Source organism: Lontra canadensis, unplaced genomic scaffold, assembly GCF_010015895.1.
Source record: "Lontra canadensis isolate GAN:19392208 unplaced genomic scaffold, GSC_riverotter_1.0 scaffold8, whole genome shotgun sequence".
NCBI lineage: Eukaryota > Metazoa > Chordata > Mammalia > Carnivora > Mustelidae > Lontra > Lontra canadensis.
In genome coordinates this window covers 177,123-196,382 of record NW_022631002.1, presented here as the reverse complement: position 1 = coordinate 196,382, position 19,260 = coordinate 177,123, and the positions used below count along the sequence as shown (strand labels likewise).

The window sequence follows — 19,260 nt, the reverse complement described above, 5'->3', positions numbered from 1 at the left end:
GCCCCAGCCCCATGTGAGCTCTCTCCGTGGTCACCCTGCCCTCACAGTCTGGGCCAGCCACAGCGTGGAGAAGGTCCCACAGGTTTCCATTGCGACATCCCAGTTGAGAACACCAAGATGTTTGCCTCGCTCGGGAGCCTGGACAGGCTGGCCAGAGGCTGGAGAGGCTGACACCGGAGCCCTAGGGCTGGGCGCCACTGAGGCAGAGTCACAGTGGCTTTATTGGGGAACTTCAGGGAAGCCCTGGGCTGGAGGGAGGCTGAGAGGTGGACCTTGGGAAGGATGTCCTGGTGGCTCTGGAGATTGTACATGGCAGGGATTAGGGGGCCTCTGATGGGGGGGGGGGGCAGGGAACAGAGCAGGGGGGAGGGGTCATCACCTGGGGCAAGTCCTGGCCCGCCTGCCACTCAGCACCACACAGAGCTGCTTGGAGCTCAGGAGCCAGATGGGTTGTGGAAGGGTCAAGGACACCGAGGTCGTGAGCTGCCAGTCTACCAGGCACCCTCCTGGCCCTGACCTCCACCCCATCGGGTGTGCTGCTCGCTCGTTCTGGGCCAGGATCCGTGTGGGCTGAGCCTGCCGGGAAGTCCCCCACAGTGTGTAGACATGGTTGTGCAGTCAACTGTTGGCGGTGGCGGAGGGGTGGTTTGTGTTTTGTGAGCTTGTCCTGTCAGAAGTTCCCAGCCGGAGACTCCCTACAATTGGGGGTCAGCAATGAAAGTCTCTGCCGTGAATACCTGTGACAAGGACGGTGCCCTGCACCCATGCTGGTGTCTGTCAGTTACTACCCAGACTTTAGTCCTTGTCTCTGTACCTGGATTTGGTGAGTGGGATCGAGGAGGACCGACATAATCCCAGGCTGTCCTAGATCCACATTTGTCCCACGAGGGTGCCCTGCGGTAAGCTTCAGCCAGCAGGACGAGGGTCTGCTGGGCTCCTCCAGGAAGGGGTCTGTCCTCTGATGGAGACAGGCAAGCAAGGTGAGCTTGACACCCAGCCTCTCCTTAAGCACACCCTCATGGGGACGTATGTCCGGAGTCGCAGCAGCCCTTTTACGACTGGGAGTTGGTGACCTTCAGAGCAGAGCCAGTGTCCTAGAGAGAGTACAGCAGAGAGAGGCTGGGCCAGGCCGTGGTGAGACTGCTTGCTTCTAGGCCTGCTGCCCCGAGAGGTGATCACGTCATCAATACTCAGCCAGACTGCTCAGGTTTAGGTCATTACTTGCAGCTCGTTTCCATGGAGATGGCCAGACAGCCAGCGCTTTCACATGGGAGCATCCGCTCTAAAGGCTTGCCCTGCCCCCCAGGGTCCAGGCAGGGGTGAATGAGCTCGTCCCAGGCCTGCTGCCCGTGGACAGAGTGCTGACGGGTTATGCTCTCTCCCGTGAAGTTAGACCCTACCCCAGGGTCTTTAGCGCAGACACCACAGGGTGAGCACACAGGGTGTTGGCCTCCCCGAGTTCAGAGCAGCCCCTGTGATCCAGCTCTGGGCCAGGCCTTGTTGAGATCCCATCCTGCCAAGAGCCAGGAGGAGCCGTGTGGTTGCTCCTGGGACTCTGTCTCCTGGCTGGCCCTCAGGGAGCTCCGTGAAGGAAGCAGGGCCTGGGCTCTCCGGTCAGGCACTAACCCCCACCCGCTGGTGTGGCCATGGCTAGACACTGCTCTCTCACTGGACTCCAGCTGCCCCATGAAGCTCGTTTACGCATTGAGACCTTGCATTATGCAGGCCTGGTGTGTGCCAAGCATTGTCCTTGGCGCTCCTGTTCTCAGACTCCTCATGTATGGGTCTCTGCTTGGACAGTTGTGGCCAGTCCTTACCTCCCAGGGGCATGAGATCAAGTTATCATTGGCCTTAAGATTATCTGGGATTTCATGCAGACATTTCCCTCATAACCGTAACTAATCACAAAGTTGAGAGTCTCCCTCCCGTGAAGTCCCCATCGGGCACATCAGAACCAGATGGGGAGTCTCGAGGCCTCAGCAGGAAGACTGGTTGCTGGCCAGAGGCTGTCCAGTTCTCAGGCTCTTTGAAGTCTCCAGCAGGGGCTACGGGTGGGGGAAGCATGTCCATCTCAAAGGCCTCATTTATGGAGCTGAAGATACCACGTCCTGGCAGTGTGCGGACACAGAATCGGGGGGGCCCTAGCAGACTGCCCCCAGAGGTGGAAGGTGGTCAGGAAGGTGGGCCTTGGTGATGGACAGCTGCGGTGTGAATCCTGGGACCCATGTGGCAGGGACCCAGCTGGACTTCATGGCAGTGGTGCCTACACAGCCCCTCACTGCTGCTGGGACCACCGCCCCTGACTGGCACCCCTCCCCCGCCCGTGGTCCTGGGAACCTCTGCTCCCTTTGGGGTTCTCCATCAGGAGGAGAGAATGGGAGGGGTGAAGTCCACAGAGGGCAAGGAGCTTGGTGTGTGGGGCCCATCCTGTGCCTGCTGCCTGTGGGGTGTGGGGCTGTCTTCTGTTCTCCGTGGGGAGATGGGCTGGGGTCTTCATGCTCTGCCAGCAACAGGCCAGCAGGTCCACATTCCTACATGCTGCCCTGTGTAAGCGGGGGGCCTATGTCCACCAAAGATGGGACCAGAACAGACAGAAGACGCCCAGTGGGGTCTGTGCACCAAAGACCACTCCACACAGCCACGAGGATGTCACGGAGGGGCCCCCGGGGCAGGCGGACCCCCAAGCTGTTTGGGGGCAATTAACGTTTTCTGGATGGGTCTGGGTGTTGCTTTCCTGGCCGTGTTTAGGTTGGGGCACCCACGAACCTGCATATTTACAGTTAATGTACTCCGATGTGTGATGTTCTTCAGCGAGAAGCACAAGGGGAGGGACAGCTTTTTGTCTGTGGGGTGATGCAGATGTAAGCGATGATTAATGTTCGTGAGTGGGCTGCCTGGCCCTGGGGGTGGGGGGGGTAGTGTGCTTGAACAGGAATGTCATAGGGAGCCCACCCTCCCAGCCCTGCCATCACCACTTAGCCAAGCCCTGACCTCCTTCCTTGTTGCCTCAAGTGGTCTCCCCCTTCCACAAACCGTCTGGTTCCCCCTCCCACTTCCGCTCTTCAGTGGAGGAACTCCAGTCTGCAGTGAGAAAGTGCTAGGAGCGCCCTGGAGTGAGGCCAGAGCAGGTGCCCACAGGCCCTCTGGGCTGTGCACCCCGTGGCTGCCTTTGAAGTGGTTTCTCTGCAGAGGAAGTGGGGGCTGTTGGTCACTGGGGCTGGCAGCTCTGTCCCTGCCCCTCCCCCGTGCGAGGAGGAAGAGCAAGAGCCTCCCTCAGGGCTCCAGGAACTGGAGTCCTAGGTGGGAGTCCTAGGGGGTAGGGGCTGCCCTGAGTAAGCATCTCACATGGGGTAGGGAGTTAGGGCTTCCGGCGGGGGGGGTGGGTGGTCGACAGCCAATGACTGTTCCCAAGGCACACTGGCATTGGGTGGGTGGCCAGAGATCAGAGATGGCTCCAGGAGGCGGTGGAGTTTGCAGGGGACCTGGAGCAGATGTAGAGGAGGCCCCTGGGAGTGGCACAGGGCTGGGAGTACTAGTGGGCGGAGCACAGGTGAGAGGGGAGACGTGCCCCAGAGCCCCAGTCTTCGGTGTCACCCTGGCTGCCACTGGTGCTGCAGGGAGGATGCTGAGCGTGGGTGCTCTCCGACTGTGGATCCAGGGTGCATGCCCGTCATGTGGCCACCCTCAGGGGGAGGGGCTCCAGGGACTTGAAAGATGTGCAGAAAGGGTTCATTCTTTCTGGGACCTCAGCCCACCCCAGGCCTGGAGGAGCAGGAGGCCTGGCCAGCCGCAAGACAGCAAGCCGCCCGGAAACGTATGTCTGGACCTGAGGAACGGTACCTCCACAGAGGAGGTAGGGAGGGGGGCTGAGGGTCTGGAGTCCAGAGAGACTAGAAGCTGGGTCTCTGAGGGCTTGGGGTCCTGGCTGGGGAGCGAGCACTCTGGTGGGAAGCTGGGGTCTCTTCAGCGGGGTCATGGCCGAGTGGACGTGGGTACAGACAGGGAGAGGGTGAGTGTGAGGGCGGTCTGGGGGGACACGAGCCCTGCTGGTGCGGCGAGGAGCTGAGCGGGACGCCTGTGAGTGAGGACCCCTTTCTGCTCCCCAGTGGGACTATGTCTGTGCAGAGCCCCCAGAGGAGGCTGCTAGGCTCCCTTAACTCCATACCCCCAGCCACCCCTCCGCTGAGGCCGCCTACCAACCAGACGGGGCCCCAGTGCCTGGAGGTGTCCGTTCCCGACGGGCTCTTCCTCAGCCTGGGGCTGGTGAGTGTGCTGGAGAACGTGCTGGTGGTGGCCACCATCGCCAAGAACCGCAACCTACACTCGCCCATGTATTACTTCATCTGCTGCCTGGCCGTGTCCGACCTGCTGGTGAGCGTGAGCAACGTGCTGGAGATGGCTGTGCTGCTGCTGCTGGAGGCGGGCGCCCTGGCCGCCCGGGCCACCGTGGTGCAGCAGCTGGACGACGCCATTGATGTGCTCGTGTGCGGCGCCATGGTGTCCAGCCTCTGCTTCCTGGGCGCCATCGCTGTGGACCGCTACATCTCCATCTTCTACGCACTACGCTACCACAGCATCGTCACGCTGGCCCGCGCCTGGCGCGCCATCTCCGCCATCTGGCTGGCCAGCATCCTCTCTGGCGCGCTCTTCATCGCCTACGACAACCACGTGGCTGTGCTGCTTTGCCTCGTCAGCTTCCTCGTGGCCATGCTGGTGCTCATGGTGGGGCTGTACGTGCACATGCTAGCCCGGGCCTGTCAGCACGCCCGCCTCATCGCTCGGCTGCACAAGAGGCAGCGCCCTGCCCGCCAGGGCTTCAGCCTCAAGGGCACCGCCACGCTCACTGTCCTGCTGGGCATCTTCTTCCTCTGCTGGGGCCCCTTCTTCCTGCACCTCTCCCTCATGGTCCTCTGCCCTCAACACCCCGTCTGTGGCTGCGTCTTCAAGAACTTCAACCTCTTCCTCACCCTCATCATCTGCAACTCCATCGTCGATCCCCTCATCTATGCCTTCCGCAGTCAGGAGCTCCGAAAGACATTGCAGGAGGTGGTGCTGTGCTCCCGGTGAGGCTGCGGGCTGGCCGCGCTGCTGGGCAGAGGGCAGTGGCTAGGTCCCATGGCCTGTGTGAGCCTGAAGGGGCAGAAGAGATGATTTCCAGGGGTGTGGCTGCACGGACCCTCTGGGGCCCGAGAAAGGAAGGCACGCCAGGCTCCAGGAGTGGCTGTGGACAGTGGAGGAGGCTGGAGACATGGTGGGGCCGCAGGCACCGGAGGCGGATCTCCGGCTTCTGGACTCATCTCTGCTGACTCTGGAAGTACTCCACCTCCACCCAGGGACCAGGCAAGCTCTGCACACTCACCTCTGCTGCCCCTGCCTGCTGGGACGTGAAGCGTCTGTGATGGGTGCTGGACGAGCACTCGTCCCCAGGAGAGCCTCCACAAGAGGGGCTTCCCGACCGGCAAGAACTGGCCACACAGGACTGCTCCAGGAAGCAGGGAGCTCCTGTTTGAGGCCGAGGGACCGTGTCTACAGTGGAGGGGGTGCTGATTTAAGGCTCAGTGGTGACCAGAGAGCTGGGGGCCCATCCGTGTCTGCTGCCTGTCCCCAGTGGACCGGGCCAGCCAACACCTGCTCTGGCCAGGGCAGAGGCTGTCGGCCTGAGTCAGAGACCAGTGTGTAGGGTCTCAGGGAAGCAGTCTGGTAATAAATGCTGTGCTTGGTGCAGACTCATGGCCCCCTGCCTTGCCTCTTTCCAGAAAGTGCTTGAAGCCGGAGTGAGGAGGAAGGGGGAGAGGCAGGGTGGGGTTGAGGGTGATGGTCAGGGAGAAGTGAATCCCAGAAACCAGCCAGACACCATGGCAGGCCTGCCCAGGTGAAGAGGCCACAGCCCCCAAGGACCCAGGGTGCTTGAGGCCTAACCAAGGGGAGAGTGTGGGGGCCCCAATCACACCCACCCTGGGCCTGGGTCTCAACTTTCTCTCCATGGTGGAAACCCCAGCTCAGAGCAACTACAGTGAGAAACAGCAGCTGCCCTGGCCCAGTCACCTCCATGGGGACCCGACTCAGCACCAGGACCGTCCAGGCTGCCCTCAGTTGCAGCAGGAGCACGACCACCGTAACCCATGTGTGACCTCAACCTGAGCTCACCCCTCTCACACCCAGTCCTGCCACCCCTCCTCCATGTCTGCCCACAGTTTAGAGTGTGCTGGGGGTTGGGGTCTACTCTCCCCCTGGATAGCCCCTGGGGAAGTATTTGAGACAAGGCCTCCCAGAGTGGGGTGAGGCTGTCCAGGGACGGTCCGAGTCCAAGTCCCGAAGGGAATGGCCATCTGGGGTGAGTACTGGTATTGGCAGCCCTTGGGTCCTTCCTGTTGCGAACCTGGGATTCTCACTGGAGAGCCCACCTGGTTTCCTCCACAGGTACTGAGCCTACAGCTGACCCCCTTCCTGATGCAGGTTCGGCGGTGGCAAGGGTGATGGTATCAGCCAATTTGAAGGCAGGGCTGGTAATGCCTCAAGCCTTTGGCACCACTGGCAGCCACCCCCACTCTGCCCCAGCCAGGCCCCACCCCTGCTGGTAGCTTTAGCCCAAACTGCTGGCCTTGAGACCAGGCGCTGGTTCCCGGCAGGGCCAGCCTTTGCTGGGAGACAAGATAGTGAGTCAGCCTTGAACCTGGCACCAGAGCCCTCTGGGGATGGAGAGAGGGGTGGCCTGGCCCGACGCCATCACGCAGACGGGGCATGTGGGTAATGGGGCTTGGCCAACAGGGTGCTGCAAAGGTTCTTCCTTTGCTTGGATGGGGAGGCGCAGCCTTCGGGGAAGAGCCAAATGCTTACCAAGGACCCCTGAGCGGGGGACAGGGAGGGGCCCCAGGCAGCCGGAAGCCAACCACAGAAAGCCGCATCATGGACACGTTGTGGGGGAGGGGTGTCTCTTGAGAACAAAAGACCCATTTCTAGACTAGTCGAACTGGAGAGCTCAGGGTGGGGGGGGAAAGGGGCTTATGCACAGCCACACCCTGTCAATGCACTCCTGAGCGCAGCCTAGACACAGGCACACCACAGGCCTGTCCAGCCGACTGCTTGTGGGACCTCCATGCGCTGTGACCGGACCCTCTCTGGAAGGTTCTGATACTGAAATATCAGAAGGACCTTATTATAAGGTGGTTTCACTACAGCGTCTGACCCCGGTAGAATATTAAGCCAGTGGTGTGGTGCATGTGTAAGGTAATGTCTGTACTGTGAGTCTAGTTCATACCCTCCTTTCTCTTCTGACCAGTGGGCCCTCCTCCCCCCGTTCCCCGTCCCAGGAATCCCCCATCTCGCCTTATGCACACTGTCTCACTACTTAGCCTCTATCACCCTGTTGTGTTGGCCTCACTTGGACCAAGAGTCCAGGAGTCCAGGTGACACCACGGCATGAATCAGACAGAAATCACTACTCACCATTCCCCACCCTGTCAGTCCCTTGCCTGGCTGGTGTCCTTTGGATAATTCCTGACAGCAGTACTCACTGAGCAGCAGCTCCATACCAGGCACTGTGCCTAGCAGGGGCACAAAGCAGCCCCACGGACCAGGTCCATTTGCAATCTCATGGCAGATCCCCGAGAGGGGAGGGGCAGGTGGCATTCCCCACTGCAGAGAAGGGCCTCGAAGCTCAGAGCCGCCATTGTAACCCACCATCCTTCTGACACGGCGTTTCTGAGCCCTGCCCCATGCTTTCTTCTGGAGCGTTCAGTGCCTGCTGCAGCCTTTTCCTGCCTCCCCCACCCCTAAGGGGTCCAGCAGAGCTCAAAGTCCCTTGTTTGTCCCTTCATACCACAAGACAGGGTGCCGGGAGGCGTCCTTCTCGCTCTTTGGGGTGGGAACCTGGGGTTGGTCCCTGGACGGGTGTGGGGAAGAAAGACCGTCTTTGCAAAGCCCTGGGTTGTGGCTGCCGCAGCGGTAGGACCCGAGAAGGCAGCCTGGGCGGGGTCCGAGAGCCAAGAGGGGCTTCTATTGTCCTCCCTGGAGCCCGCCAGCCCCTCCCTTCAGTGTGCGGGGGGGCCCCCGGACTCCCGCCCCCGCCCCCCGCTGGCCCCCAGACCCCGGTGGCGGCGGGCGGAGACGGCGGGCGGAGCGCCGCAGCGCACCGCCGAGCCGAGCCGAACCGGGATGCGCGGTGCTGATGCTGCAGGGCCCGTGCGGCATTCTGCGGCGGCGTCCCCCGATTGGCCGCGCGCGGTGACGCCAGGCCGGCGCTGCGGGCGGGGCCCAGCCTATAAGAGCGGGCGGCGGGGGCGGCCGACCCTCCGCAGCCAGCCCCGGCCCGTCCGCGCGTGTCCCGCAGCCGCCCGCCACACGCACCGAGCATGAGGGAGATCGTGCACATCCAGGCCGGCCAGTGCGGCAACCAGATCGGGGCCAAGGTGAGGACGCGCGCCGCCCCCCCACCCCCGGCCCCAGCCCCAGGCTCCCGGCCCGGACCCCTGCGCGCAGCCCGCCTCCCCACCCAGAGCCCGGGCCCCCGAGGGAGGGAAGCAGGGAGGCGCCGCACCCCAAGCCGCGCTTGCGACTGCGAAGCCAGGAACAAAGGGACGAGTCGGGCCCGGCGGCCGGGGCACCGGGATCCCTGCCCTGCCACGTCCACACAGTCTTCTTTCTGGCCCTGCCCGGGTTATCTCAGGCCTGCGGGAGCGCAGCGCATGTCTACGGCTGAGCTCCATCCACAGCGGCTGCCGCTGCGGGGACGGCCTGGGCGTGGCCCCTTTCTTTGGGGTCGCAATTCAGCCTCGAGCGAGATGGGTGGGGTGGGCATGTTTGGGTGGGACGTCCCCTTCAAAGCCGAAAAATGATTCTGTCTGCCGTGCTCCTGCTCTCCCCAGGAACAGGATGTCCTCCAAGCGGCCAAAGCCGCCCCCATGCCCCCACCCTCGCTGCCACCCTCCTCAGCTTCCTGACCCCACCCTATTCCTTTGTTGGAGGAGGGGTTGGGGCCAGACTCGGGGTGACCTTGGTCCAGAAGTGGACTCTCCCTCAGCTCAGCCAAGCCTGGGCAAAAACCTCCGCCGGGTTTGGACAGCACCCGCCCAGGGACTGTGGAGTCTGGAGGTGGGACGTAGGAACAAAGCCCCGCTCCTGGGATGGACAGCGGCATCACCACCGGGCTCCTCCCCTCCATTGTTAGTCCACCTCGCAGATGTGGGAAGAGGAGGTGGTACAATCCTCACTGGAACCTAGGAGACAGGTGTCACGTCCCCAAATTCAGGCAGACTGTCCCTTGCCCAAGGTCACACAGCCAGTGCGAGAGAGAGCCACGCCACCCTCAGACATCCAGCCCTGGGCTCAGGCTAGGTGGGTGGGGCCTGCTGCCCACGGGGCACCCCGCAGAACAAAACAAGGGAATGGGGGTGGCTTTGTCAGGACCAAGGCCAGGGACGCAGGGTGGGAGTGGTGCAGGGCGTGTTTCCCAAAGGAGGCAGTGGGAGGAGCCAGGACTTGAAGGGGAAGGGGCCTCGGAAGGGGCTCCTCTGGAGGCTGTTGCTATGGAAACCAGGAAAGAACAAAAAGCTAATTACAACCGGGATGGGGCAGCCTCGTGGCTGACATGTAAATTGCAACTTCTTGTGTAGGGTGGAGGCCACTTGGATGGGGGGGGGGGCACCGAGGAGACTCCCTAATCCCCCGAAGAAACAGCTGTGCCTGCCTCCAGGAAGGGAGCTGGGAGAGGGGGAAGCCTGGGGGATGGTGGTCTCAAATCAAATCAGGACTCCTGGGGCAGTCACTGACAGCTGCCCTGGCCAGGTGGGAGGGGTGGAGGGCTCATTAATGTGGCCACAGGGGCCAGGCCTGCCCTGAACATCTGCTCCTTGGAGGGCCAGGGGTCACTGGGGGGAGGGCGGGCATCCCTGAGTTCTGCCTGAGCCTGGGGGAGTGGTGATCTGGTTATACACCATTCCTCTGTATGGCTGGGACAGATGCACACCAACCAAAGGCAAGTCCACACCTGGAGCTGTAACTGGGGTGGGGGGAGGGCACGGGGGGGGGCGGGGGGGGGGGGAGGAGGGCAGTCAGTAGCCTGAGTGCTGGACAAGTGTCCTTAGCTGAGATTTTTTCCTACTTCTTAGAGGTGTGGCCTCCTGGGTTTGCTCATTATTTTTTATTCTTTTTGGGTTGATTTTCTTACTTTATGTTGTTTTAAAAAATTAGTATCTGGTCCTTTCTAACAATTCAAACCAGAGAGAGATGGATTTTGTGGGGAGAGGAATTGTTTCTTTCTTTTCACCACTGCCTTTTTTGGTGACCAGTGACAGCAGTTGAGCTGTTTCCTTCTGGCCTCCTTGTCCTCTGAAGTCTCCAGAGACCAAACTCAAAAAGTTCTCCAAGCCCCTGTGCCAGGCCCCATGTAGGTAACTTGCGGGCCCAGCAGATGCTGCCATCTGCCCTGTGAACAGGTTGTTCATTGACCATTTCTGTTTTCTGATCCCATCGTGGCTGTGGACTCCCTGGTGAGGGGAGCGGGCAAACTTTTCCTCTCAGCACCAGCTGCAGCTGATGGGTGGGCGGGGCCGCTGCGAGCCTGGCTCAGCCCAGCCCCCGCTCTAGGGAGGGGCCTGGCTTTGGGGGATGGAGAGAGGTCAGGGCGACTGGGGCCAGGAGAGAGGTCACCTCTCCTGAGCGGTAGCTTGCCGGCATTACGCTCATGACAATGGACCTCTGAGTATCGAGCATGGTGCCTGGTGTTCAGACCCATCACCTCACTGAGATCCGGTGACATAGGGGATCGCCCTTCCCCCATGGGTTGCTCCGGGAAGCTGAGGCACCGCCCAGGAGGGATAGGGCAGGGCTGGACTCTAGGTCTGCGCGGATCCATTAGGATGGGCGGGGACTCCCCCCCCAACACCCACACCGCCCCCACACAACAGGCGGATGAATCCCGGGACCTCATCCTTCTCTAGGGTGCAGGGCCATCCCGGAGCCTTTTGTCTGGGCCCGGTTCTCTCGGCCGCTGGGCGGAGCCTCGGGAGGGCGGGCCCTGGCTCTGACCGCCAATAGGGGGAGGGATTTCCTGGTTTCCTTGAACCGGCCTCCTAAATGGGTCAGTGTTAGCGCTCGCGGTGCTCGGGCCCGGGAGAGGCTTCGAGATCCTGGAAGGGTCTGACGCCTGCCGGTGAATCTGCAAGCCCTCCCCCGCGGAGCCGCTGCCCCCCGCTTGCCCTGGCCGACGCCTCCCCGGTCCCAGAGCGAGGACGCGGCAAAGGATCAGCACCACGGACAGCGCCAAGGGCGCGGCGCGACGGGCGTTTCACCTAGCAGCCCAGGTCCCCGCGCCATGTGGCAGTTTTCTCAACTGTAGTGATGGTCATGATTATTTCTTACTTAATTTACAAAATTGTATTTTGTTATTGATTAAATATTACATAATATTTTTACTAATACGATACTTATTTTAAATCACATTTTTGTTAGTTTTAACCTCAAAAACAATATATTCTTCTAAAAAGTTGAAACATTGCAGATAAAGCCAAAGTGCCCATTTAGCCACCTCATAGGTCCTGCTCTCCTGGGGGGACAATTTTGTTTTCCATTCTTCCAGCCTGTTTTCTGTGCATGTTCACCTATGTATATCTTTGTAGAAAAACAGCATCTTTTTGAGGGTCCCTTTTTTACTTTATCATTATGCAATGTGCCTTTCCCTTAAGGGTGTGTCTCGGAGATGTGTTCCTATCAGTGATGATGTTTTACTGCACCACAGTGTGCCAAAATATATTGATTTTTTTTTAGTATATTGGCTTTTTATTTTTATTTTTATTTTTTTTAAAGGTTTTATTTATTTATTTGACAGACAGAGATCACCAAATAGGCAGAGAGGCAGGCAGAGGGAGATGGGGAGGAAGCAGGCTCCCCGCTGAGCAGAGAGCCCCATGCGGGGCTCGATCCAAGCACCCCGGGATCATGACCTGAGCTGAGGGCAGAAATTTAACCCACTGAGCCACCCAGGCACCCCAGTATATTGGCTTTTTAAAACTTTCATTTTTATTTGCTATCTGTGCATATGGCGTTACAGATTTAAATAGCATCTAACCTTCTAACTCAATGAAGCCACCATTTGCTGAATGCATCAGGCCTTGTGCTGACCCCTTAATGTGGGTACTATTATTATGTCCACTTTACAGATGGGAAAACTGAGGTCCCAGGAGAGGGAGCCAGTGGTCCACCCTGATGGTGCTGGGTTCTGGCCCATCACCTCCTGGAAGACCATGATTTCCAGAGATGCATTTCCGATAACTCTCTGCAGATGTACTGGCGGGACGATGCCCAGCTGTCTCCCTCCCGGTCCTCTGCAAGGGCTGTGGTGTCCCCGAAACCAGAAGTCTGGGGTGTCTCAGAGCTCTGGGGACCAAGGCTCTGGCTCCTGCCTTCATGCAGGCCTCGGGCTGAGGGGGGCCAAGGAGATCCACACAGTGGTCAGCAGCTCGGATCAGGCCCCAAAGGCCTCAGTGACATTTTTGTGTGTGGGTTTTTTTTTCCTGATTACAAAATTTTTTAAATTATTTTTAAGATTTTATTTCTTTATTTGACAGACAGAGATCACAAGTAGGCAGAGAGGCAGGCCGGGGAGGGGTGGGGGAGGACAGGCCCCCTGCTGAGCAGAGAGCCCGATATGGGGCTTGATCCCAGAACCCTGGGATCATGACCTGAGCTGAAGGCAGAGGCTTTAACCCACTGAGCCACCCAGGCACCCCTCTAATTACAAAATTAACACGCACAATGTAAAAAGAACAGTTAACGATGACAAAATGGGGAGTAAATCCAGCCCTCCCCTCGCTGAGGGACAACCTCTGGTAACAGCCTCTCTGGATGAACACCAAGACTTTCCTGCATGTTTTATAATAATGGTAACACTGTCTGTGATTATCAGAATTTAATAATTTATTTATTTTTAAAAAATATTTCTTATTTATTCATTTGAAAGAGAGAGCACGAACGAGAGCACTAGCAGGCGGAAAGTTCAGAGACAGAGGGAGAAGCAGACTCCCCAATGAGCAGGGAGCCCAACGAGGGGCTCAATCCCAGGACCCTGGGATCAGGACCAGAGCCGAAGGCAGACACTTAAGTGACTGAATCACCCAGGCGTCCCTAATTATCAGAGTTTTAAAAAATATTTTCCGGGGCACCTGGGTGGCTCAGTGGGTTAAAGCCTCTGCCTTCGGCTCAGGTCCTGATCCCAGGGTCCTGGGATCGAGCCCCACATCGGGCTCTCTGCTCAGCAGGGAGCCTGCTTCCTCCTCTCTCTCTGCCTGCCTCTCTGCCGACTTGTGATCTCTGTCTGCCAAATAAATACATAAAATCTTTTAAAAAAATATTTCTAACTAATCTTTTGTTGTTAGAAACTAACATGGGACAATTCCAAAAGAGCCAGAGGATATATAGTGAGAAGAACTTTCCCCTAACCCAGACCACATTCCAGGCCCAGTTCCCTGGAGCAGATACCTCTGGGCCTGTTAGACGTCTGTGTGGAGGTAAACATGTGCAGACTGGTTTCTAACTGCAGGTCTCACTGAGCTGTCTTTTATGGGCACGTGAGTCCCATGTAAGGGTCTGTGACCTCTCCAGGCCTTCATACCATACACCTTCTGAAAGTCACTCCAACCCTGAGGAGCAAAGGGGAGGGGCCCTGGGAAGTCACACGTGTATGACTAATGACCCTCTCTGCGTTTGCCCACCGTGTTCCACATGGCTTGGAAAGGTCTTTGAGGTGAGGGCCAAGCTCTGTGCAGCCTTCCCCTCACCCAGGGCATGTGGCTTTGGGGCTGACATATATGAGCCCATTCACATGCTTTGCACGATTTACTGGCTTTATTCCCACAAAGACCATTTTCCTCATCAGGCCTATGAACAGATGAGGACCCTGAGGCACAGAGAGTCTAAAGGACCTGCCCAGGGTCACACGGCTGGGAAAAGGCGGCACAGCTCCTGAGTGTGGGCTCTGCTCTGTGCTTTTGTGCCCTGGGAGCAGATTTTGAGAAGCACTATGGGCTCCAGCTCAAGGGGGAGAGGGTGAGTGTCAGCAGGCAGTGGCCAGAGTGAACCCTGGGAGCTTGGGCTGGGCCAGCTCTTCGCAGACAGGCTGGGAGAACCAGGCAAGTCATTCCCCATTCAGGGCCCCCGTGGTTCCCGTCGGCTGAGGCTGATGATGTGCCAGACCCTATCTCTGAGCATCCTTTGCCCTGACACTAAGGGGCACGTGTATCCCAGACTCTGTCTCTGTCACTTACTATAGGCCGCTCTTTGCCTTCTCTGTGCCGTGGTTCCTTTGTCTGGGAAGAGAGAATAAAGAAAACCACCCCTAGAGGTTGTTGACTATTAACGCCTCATGCAGGAATGGACAGAGCAGGGCTTCTGGGTAGCGAGTGCAGAGCTGAGTCTGGGGGGCCTGGGTCGGTGTCTGCGTCTGCTGAGCCCTGAAACTCTCTGAGGGCGCCAGTCACCATGGACATACAGGCAGTCCATGTTCATGTCTGCTGGGATTGTTTTCTGACAGGTGACCAAACTTGGGGCTCTCCTCTGAAGTCACTCAAAGGGGCTAGTGCAAGCTTTGAGTCCAGGCCCCTAATTTAACAGACATGGCTGAGGCCCTGGCAGGGAAAGGGCCTGGTGGGGTTCATAAGCACCTGCTGACCCTTCCTCTCCCCCCTGCAGTTCTGGGAGGTCATCAGTGACGAGCACGGGATAGACCCCAGCGGCAACTATGTGGGGGACTCGGACCTCCAGCTGGAGCGCATCAGCGTCTACTACAACGAGGCCTCTTGTGAGCCGTCCCCCCACCCCCGTCCGTGCGCTTGGTCTGGGAGGGTGGGGGGAGGGCGCTGGGACTGCGGGTCTCAGCATCTCTGCCCTCCTATCGGTGGTTCGGCAGGTATGACCCGAGACTCACAAAACAAACATGGGGAGCCCTAGAAACTGCCACCATAGTGAGGTTCAAATATCTGGGATCCTCCCTTGACACTTGCATATTCTAGGGGACAGACAGGGCTGGGCAGGGTCCTGGAGGCTCCTCAGAAGTCCATGGGAGGGTCCAGCAGGGGCCACCTGGCTGCTGGCGTAAGATGATGTCCATAGTGAACTGGAGAAATATTAACCTGCCCCTGTCAGTGTAGTTCGCAGTCCTGGATAGCTGGGTGTTGACCGAGATCCCAACTTCACACATGGTTCCAGCCTCTCTGACCCTGGAGTCTGAGCACCTATGGTGACAGCCTGACTCTGGCAGGCCAGGGCAGGATTTAGAGGTCAGGAGGAGCCCCTGACCCTCTGTGACCCACATAACCCACCCCTTTCTCCTCAGCTCATAAGTATGTGCCTCGGGCCATTCTGGTGGACCTTGAGCCCGGAACCATGGACAGCGTCCGGTCTGGTGCCTTTGGACACCTTTTCAGGCCTGACAACTTCATCTTCGGTAAGTTTCCCTTGTCTCACACTCTGATGCAGACCAATAAGGCATCACAGGCAAATAAGATCAGCAGAAACAACAGGGCAGAGTCACCCCTGAGCAGGACAGAACTGACCTTCCCATTTTGCATTTGGCAGCAGTGGCACAGAGAAAGGGCTCTGTGTGGGGAATAGAAACCATTTGGTGTTTCAAGCAGAATGGTGGGTGAGACAGAGAGCTAAGTTTATAGGACCATCACAGAGCTGGCAGACGGGCATCGGGGTCCAGAGGACTCAAGTTCACAGGCATGAAGCATTGCTGTGATCAGGAGGGCCTCACCCCAGTTCTGTCCTCTGAAGCTTGGCACCCCAATTGATGGGCACCAATCCACATTAGACCCCACACTGCAAGGGATTCTGGGGTTTTGGGGGCTCTAGCTGATGCTTCCAGCATGGCCAACCAGAGGCTGGAGGGGAGGACTGAACGACTCACCCAGAACCTCCCCCCAAGGGAGGCAAAGCAGGACATGCCCCTCCAGCTTCTCAATTCTTGTCTAGAGCCCTGGTACCTTAGGGCACCAGGCAGTGGGGTCCCCAACACACATCATGGTGGGCATGGAGGGCCATGGAGGGAGTGAGGCGATGCGGGCACCCCCACTCTCCAGACAGGAAGCAGACACAGAGATTCCATGGTTGCTCTCTGGGATGGGCTGCTCAGTTGGCCGCTGTAGGTCTGACTAGTCTGTGTCACCCTCCTGCCACCCCCCGACCCCCGCAGGTCAGAGTGGAGCCGGCAACAACTGGGCCAAGGGCCACTACACGGAAGGCGCTGAGCTGGTGGACTCCGTCCTGGACGTGGTGCGGAAGGAGTGTGAGAATTGCGACTGCCTGCAGGGCTTCCAGCTGACCCACTCGCTGGGCGGGGGTACAGGCTCCGGCATGGGCACGCTGCTCATCAGCAAGGTGCGGGAGGAGTACCCGGACCGCATCATGAACACCTTCAGCGTGGTGCCTTCGCCCAAGGTGTCGGACACGGTGGTGGAGCCCTACAACGCCACCCTGTCCATCCACCAGCTGGTGGAGAACACGGACGAGACCTACTGCATCGACAACGAGGCCCTGTACGACATCTGCTTCCGCACCCTCAAGCTGGCCACGCCCACCTACGGCGACCTCAACCACCTGGTGTCGGCCACCATGAGCGGCGTCACCACCTCCCTCCGCTTCCCGGGCCAGCTCAACGCCGACCTGCGCAAGCTGGCCGTGAACATGGTGCCCTTCCCCCGCCTGCACTTCTTCATGCCTGGCTTCGCGCCGCTCACTGCCCGCGGCAGCCAGCAGTACCGCGCGCTCACGGTGCCCGAGCTCACGCAGCAGATGTTCGACGCCAAGAACATGATGGCCGCCTGCGACCCGCGCCACGGCCGCTACCTGACCGTGGCCACCGTCTTCCGTGGCCGCATGTCCATGAAGGAGGTGGACGAGCAGATGCTGGCCATCCAGAGCAAGAACAGCAGCTACTTCGTGGAGTGGATCCCCAACAACGTGAAGGTGGCCGTGTGCGACATCCCGCCCCGGGGGCTCAAGATGTCCTCCACCTTCATCGGCAACAGCACGGCCATCCAGGAGCTGTTCAAGCGCATCTCGGAGCAGTTCACCGCCATGTTCCGGCGCAAGGCCTTCCTGCACTGGTACACGGGCGAGGGCATGGACGAGATGGAGTTCACCGAGGCCGAGAGCAACATGAACGACCTGGTGTCCGAGTACCAGCAGTACCAGGACGCCACGGCCGAGGAGGAGGGCGAGATGTACGAAGACGACGAGGAGGAGTCTGAGGCTCAGGGCCCCAAATGAGGCGGCTAGAGGGCCGGAGCCAGGCTGCGGCTGTGGCCCCAGAGGCCTGACCCCAGAGCCATGTCGCCATTAACACCACCCCAGCCTCGCCCCCGCCAGCTCCGGCCGCGGCACCCTAGGGTTCCCAGTATTTACTGCATTCCCCACCCCACGTGAGTCCCCTCTTCTCATCATAGGTCAGGTCCACTTCTGTGTCTGCTTTACTGTCAGCTCCAGGCCTATTTTATGGTTCGTTTGGTTTTCTTTTCTTTCTTTTTTACTGGTTTGTGTTTTTATTTTGGGGCGGGGGGATACTTAATAAATTTATTGCTGTCAGATATCCCTGCCTGGTGCTGGAGATTTCTTTTCATTCTAGAAAGTTGGGTCCTGAGGTGGGAGGAGGGGCTGACAGGGAGGCCCAGGGCAGGGAAGGGCCGTTGTCTCCCCAGGCCGCTGGCTGGGGCTGGCCTGTGCGGAGAGCCTGTAGGTTCTGAAGGCTCAGCAGCTGGCAGCTTCCGGAGGCAGAGTCCTGGAGATGGGCCACGCTCCCTCGTCTCCGACGGGGAGGCCCACGCTCCAGAGCTTTCTTCTGGAGGGCCGCCAGACACCCGAACCAGAGGTGGGAAGGGAGGACGTTGAACACTCCACAGAAAAGTGTGGTATGTTGGAGAGTTCAGTCTTGGGCCCTTGGAAAGGGTTTGGTGGGGGTCAGTGAGCTGTGGCCACTGCACCCAGGCCTCACCCCAACTCCCACTGTCCTGGCAGGGAGCCCTGTGCTGGCCTCATGCGCCCCCTGGTGGCAATCCTGTGTCCGAGGGCACGGGCGCCTGGAAGGGGCCCACCACAGAGCCCAGCTCTGGCTCCATTTGCCTTCCCACACCCAGTCCCTGGAAGCCAGGGGTTTCCTCCAGCCTAGCTCCACCTGGGACGTCAAAGCGGCTTCAGTACCGGTGGCACACTGGTGCCTGGCCTGTCTTTGCAGAAGAAGGAAAGCCAAGGAGACCACTGGCCCTGAGGCAGGCTAGGAAACTGAAGCCCCCAACGGGGTGCAAGTCTTGGGCTCTCTTCCTGACACAGGCTGGGCCTCTGGGGTCCCCGAGTAGTGGAGAAGCACATTCTAAAGGCCGACGCTCTGGGGGCCTGCTGTGTGCCTGGCCACACTTGCTCGCTACCCCCAGAACAGTGTCCCCCCACCCTACACATGCACTGGCCAGGCCACAGTGTCTGTGACTGACATGGCCATATGGGGAGTAGGGATCTGTGCGCTGCTCTGGGCCACAGCAGCTGGGTCCTCACTGCCTAGGAAGCAGCAGAAGTGCCTGCTGCTTCCTAGGCAGTGAAGGCCCCCCAAGGCCTCGCTAGGCTGCTGTCCTCCACACGGTGGCGGGCAGGGGTGTCCACCGCCCAGGCGCTCAAGGCTTCCGGGCCCCAGAAGAGTTGAGACACCTGCTCAGTGTTGACAAAATTCCGTCTGGCCCATGACACTCACAGATGTTGCTCCTGGGCTCCAGGTCCTCTGTCTTCCGGGCCTTCTTCTGAGAGCTCAACACACGCACTTCGCTTAACCCTCATGATGATGCTATGAGGTGCATGTCTTTCAGGCTGAGAAATGGAGGCTCAGAAAAGGGAGGGTGTTTGTCAGCTGGCAAGTGGCACAGCCAAGTGTCCAGCCCTATCCATGGGGCCAGAAATGGCCAAGAAACGTACTTCCCTCCTGACCACTGACCCCCCACCACAACTCAGATGAGCCTGGCCTCCCTGGGCCACCCTGCCTTTGTGGAGTTGGTTTTCAGGCCAGTCCACTCACTTCTCCCAAGGCCCACAGCCCAACTTAATACAAATGTGTGGTATGCATTTTGGTGGGGACTGTGTTGGTGGGGATGTGAGGAGGTAAAGGGGTGGGAGCCCAGCATTTCCAGACCCCAGCCCATCCCTGCTGGCCCCCAGAGTTCATCTCAGCTGCCCCCAGCCCATCCCTGCTGCCCCCCAGAGTTCTTCTGTAGCAGGGGTTTCAAGCTT

General features: G+C 59.3%; 1 protein-coding gene across 1 annotated transcript; it reads left to right on the top strand.

Annotated features, from left to right (window-relative positions):
- Positions 1 to 4,098: 4,098 nt before the first annotated feature.
- Positions 4,099 to 17,386, top strand: LOC116865935 (tubulin beta-3 chain). Its single transcript, XM_032854594.1, has 7 exons — positions 4,099 to 5,064; positions 6,421 to 6,473; positions 8,085 to 8,161; positions 8,266 to 8,408; positions 14,683 to 14,791; positions 15,326 to 15,436; positions 16,187 to 17,386. Exons 1-7 carry the CDS (start codon positions 4,114 to 4,116, stop codon positions 17,260 to 17,262), a joined length of 2,520 nt encoding a protein of 839 aa, XP_032710485.1. The 5' UTR covers positions 4,099 to 4,113; the 3' UTR covers positions 17,263 to 17,386.
- Positions 17,387 to 19,260: the final 1,874 nt, after the last annotated feature.

Coding starts and splice junctions, on each gene's coding strand:
- LOC116865935 (XM_032854594.1), top strand. CDS start 4,114: ATGTCTGTGCAGAGCCCCCAGAGGAGGCTGCTAGGCTCCCTTAACTCC. Junction 8,162..8,265: donor GAGCCGAACCGGGATGCGCG/GTGCTGATGCTG, acceptor CCAGCCTATAAG/AGCGGGCGGCGGGGGCGGCC. Junction 8,409..14,682: donor GCAACCAGATCGGGGCCAAG/GTGAGGACGCGC, acceptor TCCCCCCTGCAG/TTCTGGGAGGTCATCAGTGA.